The 23,625-nt window shown below is 54.2% G+C and overlaps 2 protein-coding genes across 5 annotated transcripts in view; both read right to left on the bottom strand.

The window, feature by feature from the left end:
- Dnmt3a (DNA methyltransferase 3 alpha) overlaps positions 1-23,158 on the bottom strand; it is a 111,970-nt gene extending 88,812 nt beyond the window's left edge. The window contains exon 1 of one of the 4 annotated variants that reach the window (XM_057792271.1): positions 22,676-23,158. The gene's annotated coding sequence lies outside the window, so the exon portion shown is untranslated. Of the gene's footprint in view, positions 1-16,538; positions 16,560-22,157; positions 22,285-22,675 lie in introns of those variants that run through there. The other 3 variants (XM_057792248.1, XM_057792256.1, XM_057792263.1) reach the window with 3 other exon arrangements.
- On the bottom strand, positions 20,724-23,358 carry LOC130884588 (collagen alpha-1(I) chain-like). Its single transcript, XM_057785697.1, has 3 exons — positions 23,211-23,358; positions 22,676-23,078; positions 20,724-22,527 (listed from the first exon to the last, which is right to left on the bottom strand). The coding sequence occupies exons 1-3, from the start codon at positions 23,356-23,358 to the stop codon at positions 20,724-20,726; spliced, it is 2,355 nt and encodes a 784-aa protein (XP_057641680.1).
- Positions 23,359-23,625: the final 267 nt, after the last annotated feature.

Raw genomic sequence — 23,625 nt, 5'->3', positions numbered from 1 at the left:
AGCATTTGGGAGGCAGAGACAGGCGGATCTCTGTGAGTTTAAGGACAGTCTGGACTATATAGCAAGTTCTGAGCCTACTGGAGCTACTATGAGACCCTGCCTCAGGGAAGAGGAGAAAGCTGTTTGTATGTTAGTCTCACAGAATAAAGGACAGAGAAGCAATTACCAAAGGAGGCGTGTGAGAGGATGAGAAAAGATGCTTAGTTTGTTTTAATGTGCACTGTACACATGTGATTATGTAAGTCACATGTGTGGGCTTCCTCAGAGGCCAAAGGAGGGTGCTGTATCCCCAGGAACTGGGTCCCAGGACAACTATGGGTGGGTACCAGAAACAGAACTCAGGGCCTCTGCAAGAGCAGTGAGCACTCCTAGCTGCTGAGCCATCTCCCAGGTTCGCCAGGAGGAACTTCCAGGCTCTGCGGCACGGGAGAGCGACGAGGAGTCTGACTGTTCCTAACACAAAGCGTGGGTGATGCCTGAGGTGACGGCCATGCCAGTCCCTGACCTATGAGCACGTTACCCAGAGTACTGAACCGCCACAATGCAGGCAGTAGGGGGGCTCTTTGGGTGGGGTGCTGGTTGAAGAGGCATATCAGGGAGTTCAGATCCCAAGAGTCCACGTAAAAGCTGGGCAGGTGCAGGAACACACTTGTCTGTAATCCCAGCACACGCCTGTCCCAGAAGATGGAGGTGGGGAGAACTACCAGAAGCTTTGCTGGTCAGGCAGTGTTCCACATATACACACATGTGCACACTTGAACACACATACATGCACCTAGGAACACGGAACACACACACACAGACATGCACCCACTTGCCAAAATATCTGACAATGTGCACCCAAACCTGCGTGTAGAAAAATATTCATCATTTAATAGAAGTGGTTCATTAAAAAAAAAAAGGTGGACATGTTTGTGTATAACTGTCATCCCAGCTACCTGGGGGGCTGAGACAGGAGGCTTGCTATGAGTTTAAGGACAGCCTGATCAATATAGCAAATTTCAGGTCAGTCAAGTCTACACGGTAAGATACTGCCTGGGGGGAGCAAAGGAAAAGAGACAAAGCTCGCCTCTCCTTGGTAGGCGTTTCATTCTGTCATTTCATCATTTAAGTGTGAGACTAGAATAAAGACACTTTCGGCCACACCAGGTCTCACACTCTATTGGAAGGAAGCTGGGAAAAAGTCTAGAATGCAGGGAACCAGCAGAGACAAGGGGAAGGGCTTTTTGTGGAGCTAAAGGAACTACACAGAGACGCCCTGAATCAGCCGCCGGCTGCTGAACCCGACCAGTGGTAGAGATTTCCTCTAGTCCTAGTCTACAGCCGGACCCAGGTGCGGCCTGGATTGAGGTACGGAGTCACGGGTCCTAGAGAACACGCTCCAACCAGGTGGATGAGCCGAGCAGGAGGAAAGCACAAAACAGCCACCATCAACAGGTGGGGGGAGTGCCAAGGGTCACCGCAAAGGAGCATCACGTGTCAGCCATCACAGCCACATGCCTGGAGAACAGTGGACCCGACCGGGGTGAGTGAGTACAGATCTCTAAGGAAGCCATGGCTACGGTCTCTCTGCAAATCAAGCTGATGGTTATCAGGTGAGCAGCAAAAGAAATCAGCTACAGGCACCAAGGAAACAAGGCCCGCCTTTAATCCCAGTGCAGGGCGGCAGAGGCGGGTGGAGCTCTGAGTTTGAGGCCAGCTTGGGCTACAGAGTGAGCTCCAATAGCTAAGGCTACACAGAGAAACCCTGTCTCGAAGAAAGAAAGGAAGGAAGAAGGAAAGGAGGGAGGGAGGAAGGAAGGAAAAAAAGGAAGGAAAAGCAAACAAGGCAACTACTAACTACGGGGAAAAATGAAAAAGAAACTAACTATGCTCAGCTGTGAATAAGTCACATTGACATACTAACACAAATATTATGTTTGTCTAACAAAGGTACTTACAAACACACACATATTGCATAACACTTTAGGTAACACAAAATTAGTTACTTAAAAGAACAGGTTTCTTACCTGTTAGTCTGAGCATTAAAAGTCATAGTGGTTCTCCTAAGGCTAAGGTCAAGGTGCTGGCAGTTCTGCTTTCCTTCCTACAGACTCTAGGATGGAGAATCCACTTTCCTACTGTGCCAGCTTCCAGAGGTTGACGCCTTCCCTCGGCTCACAGTCCCTTCCATCTCCAAAGCTATCCCTGGTCACCGGTCCCTCTTGTCGTGTCACTGACTCTGCTCCTGCCTCCATCGTTCATGTCTAAGAACCCTCGTGGTTACAATGACGGATTCAGATAATCCAGGATAATCTCTCCATTTTAAGGTCTTTAATCACATCTGCCAAGTCCCTTTGATCATGTGAGGTAATATATCCATAGGTTCAGGGAATCAGAACATGGCCTTTTTTATTATGCCTGTTAGAAGCAGACATCTGCATATGTGAACGTAAGCACAATAGACATCTCTAAATGGGTGCTGGAACGGTATTATATAATAATATAATATAAGCCTACTACAAAAACTGCTTCCGGTGGTTCAGGGGATAAAGGTGCTTGCCACCAAGCCCGATGACCTGAGTCTAACACCATGGGGGAGGGGGAGCACTGACCCCTGTGAGATGACTCTACACACACGCCAGGGTGTGCGGATCCACACACACACACAAATAAATGTAATAATGTTTCAAAAGAGAATCTATTAAAGAGAAAAATCAATGAAAAATATCTATATAGAGGGATCAAAAAGTGTTCATATGTGCAGAAGTAGGAGCTACAGGAACATAAAGTAAGATTGCCGGACACATCTAAAAGGATCCATAGTAGCTGCCTCTGAGAAGGCAGAGGAGTAGACAAGGACCGCCTGCATCATTTTTAGTATTCTCCTGCTCCCTAGACCCTCTGTATGTACTGCTGATAGAAAAGATGACTTACCAGGAGAGACCAGGACTGGGGGAAAAGGCAAACTTCACCACAGCCAATGGCGGTGCGTAGCCGCTATCTGTCCACTGCAGCCAATGGCGGTGCGTGGCCGCTATCTCTCCACTGCAGCCAATGGCGGTGCGTGGCCGCTATCTGTCCACTGCAGCCAATGGCGGTGCGTGGCCGCTATCTCTCCACTGCAGCCAATGGCGGTGCGTGGCCGCTATCTGTCCTCCAGAAATAGGAGCGGAGCTACAGTCATCCCTTCTGTTGTTCTGTGAAATCAGCACAGCCTACAGAGCAACCACCCTCACAGCTCCATCACCAGCTACCTTCCTCCCGGCACACACCCTGTCCCTCATGAAGTATCCAGTCCTCTACATGGACAAACTCCCAGTCCAGCCCATGATATCACCTCACTTTCATCATTCCAAAACTGGGGGTATCAGTGCTGAATACATCCCAACCACAGCTGCCCTCATCAGTCACACTTCAAATCAAAGCCCCACAATCCAGTCTCCTTCTGGGGCCTCAAGTTGGCCCCACACACTGTCCCCAACACCATCTCCACCTTCCTCTCCAGGCTCAACCTCCTCAACAGCTCAGAATGGATGATGCCTTAGGTCCCAGCTCCCCCTTCGCCCACTTCAGCGAGGGCCTGTGTATCACTCAACTAAAATAACCCATCAGCACCCACAGACCTGAATCCTTGTTCTACCCAAACAGCCCAAAGTCAGAACCCCAAAGTCCCTCCCTCCCCACCTCCAGTCTTCTGGAGATTTCTGAAGGTTTTGATTGTGCTTGCATTCCCCCACCTCCAGACCCCCTGTGGTGCGAGTGAGCATGTGACCCGACAGAGCCAATCAGAGGCTTTACCTGAACTTTTTTTAAACCTATGCTACAGAGAGATAAGAAGAGCCAAAAGTGAGTCAGGGGGTTGCCAGTCAGTCCGAGGCCACAGGAGGTGAGCAGGCCCCAGAACACAGAGTCAATGAATGGAGAAGTAACAGCAGTGTGGACAGTGCACAGGCCCACCTGAGGTGAGGACACTTCCTGCCCTGTGTGAGCCAGCCGCCTGACTCACGAGCTGGTCTCAAGCTCTGGGAAGCCCTCCAGGATGCCAGGCTGGTCCAAACTCTGACCTTTTTTCTTTGAATCAGGTTGACCTCAGGTTCCTCAATTGCAAATGGAGGGAACAACAGGAGTCGCCTCACAAAACTGAGGAAAGACTGAAAAAGTGATGAACCGAAAATGCTTCCTAGAGAGCCTGGCACTGAGGAAACATCGATAAATCTTCACAATTATTAGAGTCTGACTCATCCACCCACAGATTTCTCTCCTTTCTCAAAATCCCTGGAGTGCCCACAAGTGGACGTCGCTCAACCAGAAGCTGTGCTTACTAAGCTCCTACGCCACGCCACACCACGCTCACAACGAGAGCTTTACGATGTCAACATTTCATTAACGCTCGCATGGCACCCCACCATCTGGAGTGAGAACTATTTTTATCCCCATTTCCCAGATGAGGAAAATGAGGTCTGGGAAGACTCTTAAACTGCCCCAAGAGGACCAAGGCTCAAAGGCCACCCTGTCCATCGCCGCCTCTCCTAATGAGCCCAGGACGTTTGTTTCCAGCCCATCTCGCTCCTGGTTCAGTCTGCGGGCTGGCGGGGTGGCGGGCTGGCGGGGGTGGGACGCAACCATAATCTAATGTAGTGTTCTGCCCGGCGGAGGAGCTCATTTACTCATTCAGCTCTTTGCTGAGTGCCTGCCCCACGACAAGCACTGTGCTTGAGTGTGTGTTAACTGTTCCATTCAGTCCTTATAAGGAGCCTAAGAAGCGAGTTCTGTTGTTATCTGTATTTTTAAGAAAGAACGGAGAATCCTAAGGACCGCAGCTGTGACCATCCAGGTTCATGGATCCAGGTCCAGTCAACTCCACAGCCCTTGAAACAGGGCAGCACCCAGCACGGCACACTAAGCATAGACCCCAGCGTCAAGGGTACCGCTAGTGACCCTGAAAGACCCCAGCTCCTGCATAATGGCCACACGACTGTTTCCTGTTTGAACTGGGAAAGCGGTCGAGGTGACTCCTGCGGATGATGGGCTTGTTCCCCACCCTCATCGCCCCATCATCCACAAAGGTGGTCCAAGCAGAAAGCAAGTAGGGCAGCAGGGTTTCCCCCACCTCCGACCAAAGCCTCTGTGGGTCACAAGGCTGAGGCTGGGTAGAAGGGACAGGAGGAGGTCTTGGTTCTACTTTTGGGTGAGATGACATCACCGTCCCATTCGCGCCCACCTTCAGAAGCGTCACTGGAACAGCCCACCAGCTGCCCACAGGATACGGAAAGCCTCTGGTGACGGTCCGACAGTACTGCCAGCCTGTCCTCACTGCAGAGCCCGGCTGACTCAGGAGTCATCATAAAAGGATCTCATCCCCCCCCCCAGAAACCAGAGCATTCACGAGCATGTTACACCTCCCGCCACTATGGCAGCCACAGGGGAGGGATGGATCTGAATCATAGACTCCTTTGCTTGCGCTAATGGTTACCATGACACAGCCCCTGAAGCAGAGAGAATAAAAGGTTTATGCCCAAAATAGATGCTGTGAAAGAGCTGGAATTGTTCTCAGGAGTCAACAGGAGCCACCACAGACTTCCATAAAAGAGCTACTGTTACAGAGTGTGGGGCACAAAAGACCCTCTCCTTAGGCTATGCTGGTAGCAGCCAAATGGGCTTCCCATGGACTAAGTAAGGACTATGGGTGACCAAGCTTGAAGATCCATGGGAGATTCAGCATGTGGTCCCTGACAAGTTCTGTGGCAGCTCCCACCCTCTTCAAGATGGCTCCAGAACCACAGCTGTGTATTGCTCACAGCTGCCAACTACAGTGCCTCTAGCCTCTCTTCTCCAGCCCCCTCATCTGGATCCTTCCATCTCACTGGAGACACAACCCCCAAAAGAAAGCTTTCACCAGGAGGCCTCAAAATGGGTCTGTAAGAAGGTGAGACATCTGCCTGGCACTTGGGGGCCTCTGGGGCTATTGACTCAACTGTCTGGAAAGAGTTGCTATGATGTCTGGGGTGACTGGTCCTATTAGTAAGCACTGTTGGTGTACAGGACCCCAGGAAGATGAGACTAGAATTAGGGAAATCCCTCCGGTGGATCCTAGAATTTCCACGCTCCCAAGTGAGGGTAGTAGAGGATTTGGCTCCTTGGTGAACAATGAAGGCCTTGGGTCACTAATGAAACAGGACCGGCTGCCGCTCTCCAGGCTATTGTTTAACAGGAGGAAACCAGATCGCAAATGTGGTCTGTGAACAAACACAGAAACCAGGACTTTTGTGAGCTACAGGCAATTGTGAGCCACCTGATGTGGGTGCTAAGACCCAAACTCAGGTCTTCTGGAAGAGCAACAGGTGCTCTCAACTGTTGAGCCATCTCTCCAGCCCCTGACCTTGAACTCTAATCTTCAGCCTCTTCTCAAATGCTGACGTCACAGGTCTGTGCCACCATGACTAGCCAGCATCAGGACTTTGCAAGGATAAGTCTGGACAGGTAGAGAGATGCTCAGTCACTCGGCTGCTGTGCAGGAGCACAGAGGGGTAAAAAAGGTGCACACGGCAGCTATGTAACCGAAGGACTAACTAAGCGCTACCAGGTGCCAGCGCCCTTCATTGTCTTCTCTGCGAAAATATGTATGAGCCCTTTAAATATTTCTCCTTTGCTGGCTGGCACAATGTAAAACTTAGGAGAAGGCACCGGCAAGCCCGGCAGCCTTTAATCCCAGCACTCAGGGAGGCAGAGGTGGGGGGATCTGAGTTCGAGGCAACACTGGAGAGACACTCGAGGAGGAATCGGACCTTCCTCCTTTGTCGTACAGAACTTCTTCAGCATCTAGATCTCATAGCCTGGATGCTTTCAGGCATCAAGTTCTCATAGGAACCCAAAGCTCCCAGCACTCAGCTCTTTGCCTGTTGCAGCATCTCTAGACGCTGGCTCCAATCCGGTATGAGAGCAGCCAGCAGTTCCCAGAATGCCCTTGGAGAGCTGAGCAGCATACCTCGAGAAAGATGCCTCCTTCAGACCCAAATAGTTCAGAACCTAGACTTCTAAGATTCATCCACGCGGCACTAGCGACTTCTCTGCTGTCTGGGGAGCCATGACCACACCCTTTTCATCAAGGACTGGCTCTCAGCCCCGGGGCAGCCTCTTCCCTGATACTCTGGCTACTAAAGGGGCAGGAGCTGTTCTCATAGCTGCTACTTCTGTATTCACTGCAGTTCTTTTCTCTGCCTGACCAACCCTATTATCCCAGTCCCCTGTTATAGCTAATAGTTCTTCATATTAAACTTTTCTTGTTCAAAACACCATGAGGTTTCTGATGGACCCGGTCTGACACAGCCACTCATGTCCTCAAGGGCTTTGTCCTTCCTTAAGGACTTACTTTTTGTTGTTGTTGGTGGTGGTGGTTTTTTTTTTTTTTTTTTTTTTTTGGTTTTTCGAGACAGGGTTTCTGTGTGGTTTTGGAGCCTGTCCTGGAACTAGCTCTTGTAGACCGGGCTGGCCTCCAACTCACAGAGATCCGCCTGCCTCTGCTGGGATTAAAGGTGTGTGCCACCACCGCCCAGCCTTCCTAAAGGTCTTTGAGCTTATTAACAACCCTGCCAGCTAGCCACTCTCTGGTTCAAGCACTCTTCCTCAGCAATCATGTATGGAACGCCATTGTTGAGTTGAGCTCCAGGGTGAACGAGAGCCCCTGCTTCTGGAAGTTCACAAACTCAAGGATTATCTGTGCTCCGGGACTGCCACCCGGCCTTTGCACTGTGTCCAGGGCTAGCGAGGGGCCAGGCCTGCCTTCAATGCTGCACTACTGCGGCTGCACTATTGCAGTTCTTCCCTGCTGCCCTCAGGCTTACCACACACAGACCTCCACCTGCAAGGCTCTGTCTGCCTGCCCACCTGGATGCACAGATGAAATTCTGTTCTTGAAAACCAGGTCCCTAGAGCGGGCCCTGTTTCCTAGCTCTCAGCAGAATGTCCACACAGGCTTCCCTGGGCCCAAACCTGAGGCCCCTGGGAAGTTTACGACTGACTGTGGTGGAGGAGCAGTCCCAGAGCTATTTAAGACAATCCCACAGCACACGGACAAGGGCGGGTGGTGCAGAACGCAAATCCTATCTTGCTAAAGCCGACTCCCCCCAGCTGTGAGGTGCTCTTACCCTGACAGCTGGCTACATACGGCTTTGATGCTTGCTCTCACCTCACCTCACCTCTCCCAGCTGACCCCCATCGCTCCACGCCTAGTCACGTCCTCAGTTGATATCCTGTTTCCACAGTCTGTTCACACCATTCTCCTCTGAAAGGGAAGCCCCTCCCAAGCCCCCTTGATCCCCTCACCCCATCCTTCATCCCTGCCTGACCACCTAGGGGCTCTAACAGTGTCTGTGGGTGGTCATGCAACTCTGCACATGTGTATAGATGTGTCTAGTTTCCCAAACATATGAGGTCAAGGTTCATGTCTTGTTCTTTCCCAGGCTTGCAGCAGAGCCCACAGTTGGGGCTGGCCTCTGCCTGTTCTAGGTGACCCTTGAGTAGAGACAACTGTGGCAAGTCACTCCCAGGCAGCTGCAACATCCCCAGCACAGCGCAGCACCTAGAGTGAACCCCCCAATCCTTGCTCTAGGGGTCGCTTAGCAGAGCCCCAAAGCATGGAAAGGCCACATGGAGCTGAGGCTCTATCCACCATCCCCAGGCCATGGGTTTTGCAGGTCTTCCTGCCCCCAGGTGTCCAGGTGAAGGAATCACAAGGAACCCAGAAAGGGGCGGGCCTCCCACCCCTGGCAACCCCTGGAAACTGGCCTGTCTGCAACTACTTTACCACAAGGTCCACAGCCAAGCTTCCTCAGGCCTGCTCTATGTCCCTCTTTCTCCACACAGCATGCCAATAACTATGGAGCTGAACACTCCCAGGTCAGAACTGGGAAGTCCCCTAGGGTCTTCGGGACCTGGGAGAGATGGGTGGAGTCAACTCCTCCTCAGAGAAGGAGCAGTTCTTACAACCTCTCTGTGCACCTTGTTCTGTCTGCCTATCCTCCACTCCAGTGGAAAGAGTTGAGGAGAGCAGGAGCAAATCCACATCCCAGACCCCTCAGCCCCTCCACAGAAGCCCCGCTTCAGTGGTTCACCAGACCACTCCTCAGACCCCCATCTCTGACGTTTAGAGGTGTGGGGCGTAGCTTCCTACCCGTGAAGTAGGGTGAATGAGCATTCCCACCAGCTTGTACATCTACCTCGAGCTATGAGAACGTCTGAGTGGCATGTTTATCGTGGTGCCTGGTGTATGGGCGGAGCTCAACAGACGGTCACTTAAAAACTACTCTGACTCAGGATAAAGGACCAGGTGACCTCAACTGTGCGCTAAGTTCCACTCAGAGCAGCTAGTTCACACTCCTAGGTGTCTACTGCAGCCCAATTCAGGGCCACAACTTTCTTCCTTCCAGGGTGACCTTAGAAATGTCTGTTATTCACACAGGCCCAGGTGTATACACACCAACAAATGCACACACAGAGACCAAGCACACACAAAACTCAGATGCGCGCGCATGCGCACACACACATACATACAATCATACATACAGAGAGAGAGAGGCATACAAACACAAAACACAGATACCCAGGCACCATCACAAGCATGCACAGAGCCACAGATGTATGCAGCAGGTTCACACACAGAAACACAAACACATACCTACCAACACAGATACACATACAGAGGCACACAGACACAGAGACAGTGTGACACAAACACAAGACACATGCGCACAGACACCCAGACGGGTGCACAGAGTCACACAAACACAGTCACAGATGAGCACACAGAAACAGACACAGGAACACACACAGGAAGGCTCCCATGGTGACCCACGCACACTGGCCCTCCAGGAGCTGCAGACCCTGGGGGATGTCTGGAACAGGGGGCCTGAAGCCACCCCAACACAGATGGGTGTTTGCACATTTCACCTACTGTGTGGGCCAAAGAGGCATTTGGAAACCAGTTTGGGAAGACCATAACCGTTCACAACATTGTTCTGCAAGAGAATATAAAACAGTGCCCTAGAAACAAACGTTTGCAATAGAACCCTCCAAAAGCTGGGAATTGCCTGTACCAGAAAACTAACAGTGCAAGAAGGGGAAAAACCGCATAAACTTGGTTTGCCTCTGTAAAATTAATACCAATTACAAAAACATTTATGTGAACTGCTTACCATTTCCACCTAATTACCATGCAGCACAATTATGCATATCATTAAGAGTACACAGGATTAATTATGCTGTATGTTTCATGTGATCACACCTCCACACCCTGAGTTCACAGAGGCCCAGCCTCCCCAGGGTCAGGCCAGGGTCGAGACCCTTACCAAGTTCTGCAGCAGTTTCACAGCAAGCCACACCCAGCCTCACAGCTGCTGGCCATGGGCAGCCTGAGGCTTTGCTGGGCCCTTCTGGCCAATACCATCAGTATACACACCCCTGACGAGAAGCCATCTTTGGCCAAAGCCAAAGACGAGAGAATCTTCAAACATCTAAGGATCACAACACGGTCAAATGGCCCCATGGGAACCTGGACCCACTGTCTCCAGGGGTCTGGTCCTGCAAGGGCAGCCCACCCAGGTCCAGACCTCATCACCCTCAAGCTCACCTGCAGCCCCACGGCTGCCACCTCTCTCTCTCTCTCTGACCCCTCAGTTCCCACCCTCAGTAGCCTCTCGAGTGTGCTGGGGAGACACAGGCTGGTGGCAAAGAACTAAACACGAGGAAGTCACTTGGCACCTGATAGAGACCGTCACGGCTACAAAGAGCAGGAGGTGCCGAGTCGGCCCTTGCTCAGCTCACAAGACGGAAGGGGAAGCAGGCATGTGCAGACGCGCTTTCTCTGTGCCAAACCAAGAACACACATGGCTGAATTTAAATCCTCAAACACCTGTGAAGCCAACTGCCTAAGGAGTCTTTTAAAAGACGAGCGAAAGAAAATAGCCAGGCTTAGAGCAAGGAGCGCGTACAAGGCAAACAAACAAACAAAGAGTGAGAGTGTGCCCACTCGGCAGGTGGCAACGCCAAGGTGGGCAGAGGCTGGGTGATCCGCTCAAGGACACACGCCAAGGAAGTAGCAGAGTCAAGGTCAAACCCCATCCGCCCGCCGGGGGCCAAGTCTGATGGCCTTGGCACACTGCCACACCGCCTCTGCCTGAGTTCAGCAATACCAACATGGTTCATGTCTTTATCCCCAAATCCTTTGATTCTACCTCGTGAAACGCTAAAGACACCTTTCTCTCTGACAGTTTTTGCCCGTATCCTTCTGCTTGCTTACCAAAAAGGCTGGTCTCAGCTTATCCCCTCCTACTTTGGCAGACCTGGCCCTGCTGGAGAGAGGCAGCTTTACTCAGGCCCAAGGACATGCTCAGCGATACTTACCCACATGGAGCAGTCTGGGAGTGGAGGGCTAGGCCTGGCAGCTCTGAGGGTAGGGGGAGAGGGATTACCAAGAAGCAGACATCCTAGTTCAAATCCCCAAACGCCAGCATCACTGCCGCCTGTGGCACAAGCCTGGTGAAGTCACTGGCTCCCTGACACATCTGCAGGGCCGCCTAGCTCTGATGAAAGCAACTCATCCCACGGACGCCCCCTTCAGGGCCTGCTGACGCAGGCTCTCACCTCCTGCAAGCCTGGCCCAGGCCCAGGCCCTCCTAAGGAAATAAACTCAAGCAGCAGCTCCAGTGCCCCCCAGGAAGCAACACCCCACAGGCCGCATGGGCTCTCCTGCACAAGCAAAAAAGGGTCACCACTGCCCCCCACCCCACCCCCTCCTACTCCGCATTGCTGTCTCTTACAATTAATTATTTCTACACTGATTTTCTACCTGCATTTCTCTTCTTTGGTGCCCCCAAATGACCTTTCTTGGATGTCACTGGGGACCTAGGGCTCCAAGACTCAGCCTCCTCTGGGGATAATATCACAGCTTACCACAGCCTGACTGGGCCCAGCCCTCTAGCCTCATTGGGTTGAAAATGCCCTTGGCCACCTAGCTAACTGCTCCTGCCCTTCCACTCAGCTTAGGCGTCACATCTGGCAGAATCCTTCAGGACTCTCCCTCTTTGGGACCAGGCTTCCCTTATCTAGTTCCAGTAAAGACAGGAGCCCTTCCTGTATGTTGTTGTTTTACAGACGTGAGCCCTTCCTGTATGTTGTTGTTGTTGTTGTTTTACAGACGGGAGCCCTTCCTGTATGTTGTTGTTGTTGTTGTTTTACAGATGGGAGCCCTTCCTGTATGTTGTTGTTGCTGTTGTTTTACAGACGGGAGCCCTTCCTGTATGTTGTTGCTGTTGTTTTACAGACGGGAGCCCCTCCTGTATGTTGCTGCTGTACAGTAGCCCACAGCTGACAATTGGTTACCCATCTCCCACCTGAAGCTGCACGGCCCTTGGGTGTCATCTGTGTAGCCAATGCATGGCACCCTTGGGGCTTTTTCGAGGTGAATAGGGACACTATGCATCTGGAGCAAGGGACCTCCAGAGAGAAAGCTGAAAGGCTGCCAGACCTGCCACCTTGGGGCCCAGGCTTCAGATGCCAGGCTATTGGGAGGATGTTGACAGCAGAAAATACAAAGGCACTGCCCAGCCCCATTGGGCTTTTTAGATGAGCTTCCAGAACCAGGCAGGGCCTCAGACCACCACCACCGGCCAGGCTGGGAACCACAGGCCTCTGAGAGGACGGCAACAGGCGCCACACTGTTGCTGGCAATAAAATTGTTAGAAGCCATTGCAATGCCAGCTGCCAAGCTGGTTAAGGTCTGGACCCTCCCATGCTCTAGGCTATGGGCAAAGCCAGTAGCTCCAGCAAGACCAGAACCCATAGGAGACCAGGGGGCAGGGCAGGCCATCAGGAGCAGGGCTTGGGCCTTAGCCTCTGCAGTCAATTCCTGGCTTTGCAGTGGGAGTTACAGAGAGACCATCAAGGTAGCTCAGGAAATGAAGGTGTCTGCTGCCAAACCTGACAACTGGGGTCTGATGTCCAGGACCCACATGGTGGAAGAAGAGAATGGACATCTCACAGGCTGTCCTGACTGCCATACATGCGCCTGCCACCATCTACCTATCTACAAATGTATATGGTGACCATGGGGACTCTCTCCCCTGCACCCTAAGGACAAGCATTTTGTAGCTCTCACACAAGGCCTTCACGAGAGCTCTCCTTATTCGTGGAGCATTGCACAATGACTCCCACTTTAAGAAAAGGGGCACATCCTTCCTGGGTACCCACTGTGTGCAGCTGTCCTTGCCCAGTTCACAGAGAAAGCCAGCATCTCAAAGCTGCCGAAAGCCAGGCAGCCAATGAGTCTCAGCATCTGAGCTGCTAACCCCCAGGAGGCGGGGGTGCCTGCCTCCCCAGTTTCCTTTTTATCCTGCACATCTGTCTAAGTAAGGGTCTGATCAGCAGAGCGACAAGCCTTGGTTTACCTCCATGCTGGGTTCTTTATCTCTCCCTGTCTTATCCCTTCTAGCCTTGTCTCCAACAAGGACAGCTAGATCCAAGAGGCACCCAAGGCCAGTGCTGGGAAAGGCACTGAGGTAGGCAAGGTGGATATGATACTATTGCCAAACAACAGGCCCTGGCTTCCTAGGGCAGCAAGGTGACCAGGAAGAGGAATTTTATGCTCCCTTCCTTACCTCTCTCTTTCTATGCTGTTATCTACCTCCTCAGGAGCTCCTGGATCAGAGCTGGACACAGCTTGAGCCCACATACCAGGAGAATTCTACAGATACTCCTTCCTATAGAGGAGTCTTCTGAAGGCGCACTTTCTCCTGCTTGAGTGTGGCCTCCACCCCGGCTCAATCTTTAGTTATGTCTTCAACTCCCAGGGAACCATGGGATAGTAGTTCACTGCAGTGATGCTTTTCAGAGGGATTTTCAAAGATTTTCCCCCCATCCTGGTCCAGCTATAATCCTATAAAGTTGGACTGTCCACTGTCCCTGGAAGGAGAATAAGCAGCTCCTCTGCACCCAGCTCTTCTTGATCTGGGCTTCTTCCTGTACACACTGAGTCACCTGGTCCCGAGTCTTTAAATTTCTTACCATTTATTTATTTGTAATTTTGTTTTGTTTATTTGAAATAGTCTATATAGACCTGGCTGGCCTCAAACTCACAGAGATCTTCCTGCCTCTGTTAACCAAGTGCTAGGATTAAAGGCATAAGCATATACGTCTCTCTCTCTCTCTCTCTCTCTCTCTCTCTCTCTCACACACACACACAGCCGTTTATGTGGGTTTCTGGGGATTAAATCCTGATCGCCAGGCTTATCTTGCATGCATGTTTCCCCACCAAACTCTCTCTCTTTTTTTTTAAAGATTTATTTATTTATTACGTATACAACATTCCTTCCATGTATGCTTGCATGCCAGAAGAGGGCACCAGATCTCATTATAGATGGCTGTGAGCCACCATGTGGTTGCTGGGAATTGAACTCAGGGCCTCTGGAAGAGCAGTCAGTGCTCTTAACCTCTGAGCCATCTCTCCAGCCCCCGCCCCCCTTTTTAAAGGTTTTTTAAAAATTTTTTAAAGCATTGATTTATGGTTCTTTTTGTTGCTGTTGTTGTTTTTCGAGACAGGTTTCTCTGTAGCTTTGGAGCTGTCCTGGAACTAGCTCTTGTAGACCAGGCTGGCCTCGAACTCAGAGATCCGCCTGCCTCTGCCTCCTGAGTGCTGGGATTAAAGGTGTGCGCCACAATTGCTCGGCTTCTCTTTTATTTTGTTGTTGTTCCCATATTATTATTATTTTTTTTTACTGTTTTTCGAGACAGGGTTTCTCTGTGTAGCCCTGGCTGTCCTAGAACTCACTCTGTAGTCCAGGCTGGGCTCTAACTCAGAGATTCGCCTGCCTCTGTCTCCCGAGTGCTGGGATTAAAGGTGTGCACCATTGCCACCACCCACCCTGCTCCATGGTCACCCACAAGCTTTCAAGTATGATTTTCCTTTGTTAGCAGACCTCTCAATCAGACCTCTCAATCCCAACCTGCCTTTATCAGGACTCCTATTAAACCGGCTCTGCAAAAGCCCCCGTGCCTGACGGTTCCTATCAGGGACCTGCCTTTCAACAATTTCACAAAGCCCAGGCTGCTCTCAAATTCACTGTGTAGACAGAGGATGCCCTTGAACTCCTGATCCTCCTGCGCAAATGTGTGCACTACCAAGTCCAGCTTTAGGTTCTGTTTTGAGATGGGGGTCTCACTCTGGAGTCCAAGCAGGCCTTAGACTCTTGGCCATTTTCCTGCTTCAGCCTCACGAGCTTGGCTTCTGTTAGTTTTCACTCCTGACTCCCAGCCATGCTCCCAGGCCTGGCTTCCCATTGGCCCAGCTACTGAGGATGAAGCCTTCTACACTGCAGACTCTTTCTCTTCATTACAAGAGTTCTGGATAAAATATGGCTCTACCCCAACCCTTTTATGAGTTATGTTTGAGTTTATTTGTTGTTGTCATTATAAGCAAATTCATTTACATTTTTTCAAAGAATACAAAAATATATGACAAAAAAAAGCCATATTCTTTTTTTTGTTTTTTTTTTTTTGGTTTTTTGAGACAGGGTTTCTCTGTGGTTTTGGAGCCTGTCCTGGAACTAGCTCTTGTAGACCAGGCTGGTCTTGAACTCACAAAGATCCGCCTGCCTCTGCCTCCCAAGTGCTGGGATTAAAGGCGTGCGCCACCACCGCCCGGCCAAAGCCATATTCTTGATGATAAGCTGGTGTGTCTCCCTAAGAGGGAAATCTTTTCTATGCATCCACTAACCTATAAATGTGAATAATTAACTTTTTTTCTTTGAGACAAGGTGTCGCTATGTAGTCCTAGCTGGCCTGGAACTTACAGTATGGACTAGACTGGCCTTGAAATCACAAAAGATTTGCCTGCCTGTCTCTTGAATGCTAGGATCAAAAGTATGTGCAACCACACCTGAATTTTCTTTTCTTTAATTAAACTTGACCCACACGGTAGAAGACCTCCACATGTTTGTCATGCTGTGTATAACACACACAACAAACAATAAAATAAAATTTTAAAGAGTTTTTAAAAGTCAATTATACCTCTAGCACTTAGAAACCAGAGAAGGATGGATGTAGAGTTCAAGGCTAGCCTGGTCTACAAAAGACAAGCGTGCATTAAGTACATTGCAGTTCTGGGTAACCCAACAGCACCTCAACCAATAAGGATATCCTCACCAGCTCACATGCTTCGAGGGAATCTATGTAGCTCTCCCTTTATTTGTAAGTTTATCCTTTCAGACTCTGTATTAATCACACAGGTCCATTCCATCAGCAAGCCTCCTCTCCAAGGCGTCTGCCAGCTGGAATGTTAGAGGATGCCTCCACTTGGCATGGGGAGGGCACACTGTCTGGCACCTCCCAGAGTCCTTTGGGAAACAGAGAAGTCATGCTTCAAGGTCATGGCCATGCACAGACATCTCAATGCAGTCCTCATCCAGGCAACAGCTCAGCCCACAAGCCTGACCTGACCCCTCAATCCCATCGTCACCACCCTAAGCATCTCATGCCACCTTTCAGAATGGTTCCTGGAACTCGCTGACCTGTCAGGTCCAAACTGTCTTCTGCACCAGCCTCCACCATCCAGGACAATACCAGCACTGGGGCCAGGTGCAGAGGTTCACATCTGCAATCCCAGCACTCTACAGGCTAAAGGGGGAAGATTTACCATTGGTATGGAGCCAGCCTAGGACAGAGCAAGACAGTGCCTCAAAAATCCAAACCAAACCAAACAGGAACACTAGATTAACATTCACGAGACCCCAACCCCAGTCCCACCACTGGCTATAAGATGGGCACCTGTCCATCCTATCTAGGCACCCAGACAGACCAGTTAACAGGCTCAGAATTAAAAATGACCTTGGTGTTTGGAACAGAGAGGCAGGATCAATAGGGATGACCACAGGAAAGAGAAAATGGGAAGCTGGTCTGGTATCTGAATAAGGTCAGGAAACTTTAGGGGTCAGAGGATCACAGCAGAGTAAAGCAACAGTCACTGCTGAAAAACAGTCATACCATAGTCAGGTTTAGTTGGAGGGCTCTGTGCCCCCACTGACTGTGGAGCAACACCCACACCTGCTGGCGCTGGGCTAGCTGACTAGGTATCCCCTGGTATAGGGGAGGGAGGGGAAGGCGAGACCTCTGGGACACCAGAACAGGGACTTCTGCCTAAAATCCACAGGGCTGTAGCTATCAGTGGCAGCACTGGGGGACCTTGGCCTGCCCTTCCCTTTGTTGCCAAGACCCCCTGGGGCTATGCAACTGGACTCTGGCCTTCCTGTCCTGAAGTCTGAGCTCTTAAACCCTAGTCTGCGGAATGAAGAATGAGATCCTGCACTGAGATCCTGCACCGCCTGGGCTCAGCTGGCCCAGCCTGCTCCTCCTACCCCACCCCCTGCAGGGAGGTTTAGGGCATTTCTCCAGGGGCACACATAAGAGTTACCAAGTGCAGGAACCCTCTCCCCAAACTACTGGGAAGCCTTAGCCAAGATTCCAGCGCTTCCCAGGTTCTGATCCACCTCCCCAGGCATCTACCGCATTGCAACTGCCCCAAATGATCCCCCTCCTCCCCACTCCCTCGCACACCGAATATGTCACTCCTGGGCTGCCACTAGGTACTGCCCCTTCCTCCTAGAAGCCCGTCTTCACCCCTCAGTTGGCAGTGACCTCCCTCCCCAGCACCCTGCAGCTGTTAATTAGTTGGGTACTCCACAATACAGCATCTCCTCAAAGTGGGCACAGGGCGGGCTCGCAGGAAATGCCCAGCAAATAAAATCTCAGGCAAGGGGAAGCAAACACAGAGGGAAAATGCTACCAGACTCAAGGCAGAGGATGAACAAAATGCTGGAGTCAACTCGAGGGACTGGAGGTGCTCGGCCAACCTGTTGACAAAGCCATTTGTGAGACTGGGGACAGCCTGCCAAGATTTCTAAGCAGCGTCAGCAGCGCTCACCCAGGTTTGGTGAAAGAAGCAGGAAAGTGGGTGGGGTTTCTCAAAACACCCCCCTCCCACACAGACCCACATGCAGAGAGCAGTGACAGCAGCCCACATTCACTGACCCTTGGCTAAGATGGTGACTCTGCCACACATCCTGGGAGCCAGCAGCTACCGCCTCCTCACTCCAGGACCCTTGCTTACACAGCACCAAAGTCGGCACCCATAAAGCAGGCTGTCTGACCAAACACAGACACACAGTGTGAACCCATCTGACCCACACAGTTAGTGAAATGGAGGCAGCTTGGACACGGCACAGATCTCTCAGGAAAAGACTTGCATGTTGGGAACTCAATTTCATTTCTTAGGGGAAAATATTATAATCACCAAGACAAATAAAGCCAGAAACACACGTCAGCCCAGGTACGAGAGAAGGCTGAGGAAGGATGGCGACTTGAGCACAGGAGTTTGAGACCAGAGTGGATTAAGAGTGATTTCAAAAATAAAAGAAACTTATGACAAATGACCCAAAATAAGTCCTTAAAGTTCCCAAAGTAGCCTCCCTATAATACCAGCACTTGGAAGGCAAAGGCTTGAAGATCAATTCAGGTCAGCCTTGACTACACAGCAAGACTCTATGGGGAGGGGGGGGGGGATGAAAAGGCACCTGGTACCTTTAATTTACTATTAAAGCCCTGGTCCAGAGCAGCAAAGTCCTTGCAGAAACCCAGCCTTGCTGAGACAGCTGATGGCTTCTGGTACCCAGATACTAAAATGGAGGGAGAAACAACTCCCCCAAGGCCCACATCCTAGCTCTACCTTCTACAAGCCAAACACACTCAAACATCAGTGGGAAGAAGGCAGTGATGGAGACCCTAGGCCAGCAAACTGGAGGAGGTAATAAGTGGTTAAGGGGCCCTTCTGCCTCAGGCCCTGGGTACAAGAGGCAGCCATGAGAGGAACTGAGCATGGCCTCATCCAGATAGCCCCCAACCCAGCTCTTAAGTGTCCTCAGGGCTCTCCTCCCACCCACGATCCTAAGGACTGGAGTATCACTGGTAACATCTTAGGAGGGTCCACCCATCTGAAAGTCAAGGCTGTGCTGAGTCTCCCCTGGTGTCTTGAGGGAATCTGGCAAAGAACTTGGGTCTCCGGGAGACTTGTGCCCTCCAGGTGGTCTATAAGCAGACAATGACCACTGGACTCACCACCAAACACAGAAGGGATAAGAGAGCAACAACCTGGGAGAGAGTGGGGCACTACCCTCATGAGAGCCCCAATAAATGTCCAACAGAAGACCCAGAATACCCTAGAGGACAGATCACCTTCAGCTCATCTTGTCCCTTGCTGGCTGGCTGAGAAGAGGAATGGCAGAAAGGGGCATGAAAATGATCACGAAATGTCCTTAAGGAATGAAGGACTTGTGAGAGATTGGACTGGGAGAGACCCTTGCAAATTACCCGCAGAGATCCCTACGCACACCTTGGGGGAGAGCACCACATGTGAAGGCTGCACGGAAGCTGTGTTTTACACACTCAGCAGTCAGACCAACATACCATCCCGGCCCTCTCTGCCAAAGCCCAACCCCTGGCAGGCCCTTACTCTCTCCCACCTTCTCTAACTAAGAAGCCTTCTCCATCACCACTACTGTGAGGGGGCGGGGGACGATGCCAGAACAGCCTATCCCTATTCTGGGTCTGAAATTCCACCAGGAAACCTGGAGCCACAGAATTTTAAAGTTGGAATGGGGCCTTCAGGCGTCATCAGCCCCCACCAGAGGAATCCCGCCTGCAGACACACTGACAGATGGCCACTGGCGCCTCTCTAGGCTCCTCTAGCGCGGAAGGCAGCCCTAGCATTTGGGATGTTCATTCCTTGAGTCTAAAGGGGATTCACCTTTCCTCAGGTGAGGCTCCAGGCAGGCACAAGAAAGCCTGGGCCACCATGAGCCCAGGAATCAGGAGCTGCAGACTGGATGGGGGAGGGGAGCTGAAGATAAAGCACCAAGAGGCAACAGGGCCTGCAGGAGAAGGGGCTTCACGAAAGTGAAGCAGGCAGGTGCCAGACCTATGACACAATTCGGCCTGGGGCCCCTACCAACCCCTGCCCCCAGACACAAATGGACTCTCTCACTTTATTACCTGTCAACAGCTCCACCAGAGCCTTAATGGGTCCCAGAAGCAGAGGAGACTAGTCAGATTGCCTAAAGGCCTACAGGAACTTCCACAACCCAACTATCCAAAGGCAAGTGACTGCCCCAACTACCTGTAAATGGCCCCTGACAACATAGGGGATTGTCCAAAGAGGGTCCGCCTGGCAGCTGGGCTTCCCAAATCCCACAGGCCAGTCCTAACACCCCAGCAACGCAAGAATAGCTCCCCAGGCGGCAGCTGTCACATCTGCTTGGGAGGGAGGAGGCACAGTGGAGCAGCACCTGATCCCTGAATCCCTGCGCAGCTTGCCCGCCTGCCTGCCCAGGAGGAGGTTCAGCCGCTGGCAGCCCTGGGTGAAACATGAAGACCTAACTGTCCCCAGGGGATGCTGATGGCAGTCTCTGGGCACAGCATCGAGGGGCAAGCTGGGTCACCCGGCTGAGAATACTCCTCCCCGAAGGCTCCTGTCCCCTCTAGTTTGAGAGAGTGCAGTTGTGCGGTCCCCAGCCCGCCCTTCCTCCCCAGCCCAATGCAGGCCAGAACTGCCCAGCTGGGTGCAAGACGCCATCTTGGGTCAAGGTGCAGCCACGGAGGGCTCCCCTTGGGAGCCCGAGAAGGGAGCCCTGAGACCCAGTGGGAACCTATTCCCACTCAGGGTGCTCACACCTACTCAGCTGGCTTTGCAGGAGAAGACGAGAGGAGGGGATGCAGAGACAGTGGGAAGCAACTGAGGGGAGAGCGAAGGGAGAGGGTGCCCCCAAGAAGGCAGGCTCCAGGAAAGCAAAATGAAGTTTGGCAGCCATAGGGCCGCGGGCCCCGCGAAGAGGGGCTGGGGGAGGCCGGGGGGCGGGCCCTGGACACATGCCAGCTCGGTCCGCGCCAACGAGGAGGGAGGGCTTGACGGCCTGGAGTGGGGAGCCCGGGTGAGGGCGGGACACGGACCGTGGCCGGCGCCGCTCTAAGGTTCGGGGTCTCCTGAGGTGTGGGCAACGTGGGGACCGAGACCCCCGATCCGCAGCCTCCGCGAGGCCTCGTCCTTCACTGTGCAGCTGCGAAGCTTTCAAGGACACGTCTACAGCGGCCCGGCGGGGGTGCGTGTGAGTGTGTGCAGGCAGGGGGAGTCTGCTGCAGGCGACCCCGGCATCCCCACCGGAGTCGTTTCCAGCCTCGCCGCTCCCGCCCCCGCACCTTCCAGCCCTCCGCGGCCGGGCCCGGGGATCCTCGCCCACTCCCGCCCCGCCCCCACACTGCGGCGCCGCCGCCGCCGCCACCACCGCCGCCCCGCTCCCACGGCCCGCAGCGGGGGCAGGGAGGAGCCGGGCTCGACGCCCCCCCCTCCACGCCGTTCCGCCTGGCCTCCGCCGGAGCGTGCGCCCCCCGAACGGGCACGCTCCCCAAGCGCGCGCCCCTCCCAGGCCCGCCGGCGCCCCGCACCCCCAAGCCACAGGTGGCCGCGGGAAGATCGCGACGCCGCGCTCCCGGGCGCGGGCCCTGGCCGCCCTTCGGCCCTGCCGGGGGCCTCCAGGGTCCCCCCGCCGCGCGGGGCCTCCAGGCCCGGGGGAGGGGCGGGGCGGGGCGCGGGGCCCGGGTCGTGCCAGGCTGCCATTTTCTGCCGTGGCCACGGCGCTCCCCGGCCGCCCGCCCGCGCCCCCTCGGTTCCCCTCCCGCCGCCCGATTCCGGGTCGGGTCCGCGCCCCGCAGCGCACGGCTGCAGGCCCTGGCAGGGCCCCGGGGCGGGGGCAGAGCCCGGAAGGCGGAGGCGGTGGGGCCCTGCGGCAGCGCGCGTCGGGTAGCGCGCAGGCCGGCGGAGGCCCCCCGCGGCATTGTACGGACTTGAACTTGAGCCCGGGCCGGGCGGGGGCGCCGAGGGGCGTCCGCGGGGGAGGCGACGCGCAGGAGAGGGGCGGCGGGCGAGCCGCGGGGACATAAACAAACCCTCGGCCCGGGCCGTCCCCGCCCGCAGCGCCCGCCCCGCGCACCGAGTTGCGGGGTCCGAGCCGCGCTCCCCACCGCCCCGCTGCGCCCTCCCGCCCGCCCACCCTCCCAACTCGGGGGCCGCGGGCCGTGCTGGTTACCGTATGGCCCGGCGGGTCGGGCGGCCCGGCTCGCCCTGCTGCCGCGGCGCCGCGTCCCGGCTCGTCCTCTGCTCGCGCCGCCGCCCGCGCCGCCTCCCGGCCCGCCCGCTGCCTGCCGCGCTCCCTCCCTCCGTCGCTGTCGCGCTCCCTCTCTCCGCCTCCTCCGCCGGGTCCCCCCCGCCCGCCCCTTCTCTCCGCCTTCCTCCTTCCCTCCCTCCGGCCGCCTGCCGCCCAGGCCTCCGCCCGCCGCTCGCCCCCCGTGGCCGCGCTGGCTCCGGCCCCGGCGCTGCGGAGCCGCCCGGGAGACATCACCGGGGGCCCCGGGGCGCCGCGGCGGGAGCGGCGTGGGCGGCGGGCGGTCCTAGCGCCCCTGGCGGGAGGAGCGGGTTCGGGACCCCGCCGCGCCCCGGCCGCAGCGCTCCGGGTCGGGCACCCCGCCGGGGCTGAGCTCCCGGCCGCCCGGTGCCCCTCGGGTCGCTCCCTGGCCTCAGCCTCCCCACCGCGCGGCGCCCCTCTACCTGGCGCAGCTTCTGCGCTGGGTCCCCGCATCCAGCACTGGCCGCAGGGACAGCGGCCCCTCCTCTCCCGGGCCGGTGTCAAGTGCCTCCCCCTGCCGCCCGCGGAGCCCCCGGCGGCCTTCGCCCTGCAGTTCTCCCGACCTCCACCAGAGCCCACTGCGCTCTGCGCGCCTCAGCACTGGGGCTGGGGACAGCAGCGCCTGCCCAGCCGCGTCGCCACCCCCAGCCAGGTGCCGCGGTGGCCAGACGGCTGCATACGGCCAAGGTCGGAGAGCCTGGCGCCTCGAGGCCACCATAGGGGCTCGAGCACCGTCGTGGGGTGGGCTGCCTAGAAGGGAGTGAGCTTCCCGTACCTTGATGTGTCCAAAAGACTTGGGTGCCCTCAGGTGGGCTCTGGAAAGATCTGAAGAGGTGAGAGGTTGAACTAAATGACATTGGAGGCCCCTTCCAGCTGCCAGATTCTCTGCAGACCTGCACTAGACCTGGATCCCTCAAGGAGGGGGTGCTCCCAGGGTTCTGGCTCTGTAGTGCTCACATCTCCAGCTACCATCACTGGAGCTTGGCGCTGGATCTCCTGACTCCCAGCCTCCTCGGCTAGCTCCTCCCTCCCGCCACTGGACAGCCTCATCAGTCCGGACCTTCTGCTGTGCCCCAGTGTCCTGGGCTGCGCCTCCCACACCCATTGTCACACTTACTTCAATGCTGAAGCAGGTCCCCAAACAACACACCCTGCGTCCAAATCCAAATCCACAGCCCCTCCAAACGATGCTCCCAGCTTGACTAAAACAAGGCTATTTAAGAGAAAGGCCTCTTCATCAAGAGTTTTATGGCACTACCGCCAAGGAGCAGCCACCAGACATGACACTTTTCCCTTGTCCATGCCACCTCATCAAGTGACTTGTCCCAATTTTCCAGTGAAGACTCAGCGTGAAACTTGCTGGTAGAGAATT

Source organism: Chionomys nivalis, chromosome 1 (assembly GCF_950005125.1).
Source record: "Chionomys nivalis chromosome 1, mChiNiv1.1, whole genome shotgun sequence".
Classification (NCBI taxonomy): domain Eukaryota; kingdom Metazoa; phylum Chordata; class Mammalia; order Rodentia; family Cricetidae; genus Chionomys; species Chionomys nivalis.
Note: the sequence above shows the minus strand (reverse complement) of the source record. Positions and strands in the feature narration are given on the sequence as shown.

What these genes read in the sequence shown, in the direction of transcription:
- LOC130884588 (XM_057785697.1), bottom strand. Translation starts at nt 23,358, where the DNA reads ATGGGTGTGGGAGGCGCAGCCCAGGACACTGGGGCACAGCAGAAGGTC. An exon ending in CAGTGATGGTAGCTGGAGAT is followed by an intron (nt 23,079 to 23,210) that starts GTGAGCACTACA and finishes TCACCTCTTCAG; the next exon opens with ATCTTTCCAGAGCCCACCTG. An exon ending in CAGCGCAGAAGCTGCGCCAG is followed by an intron (nt 22,528 to 22,675) that starts GTAGAGGGGCGC and finishes TCCTCCCGCCAG; the next exon opens with GGGCGCTAGGACCGCCCGCC.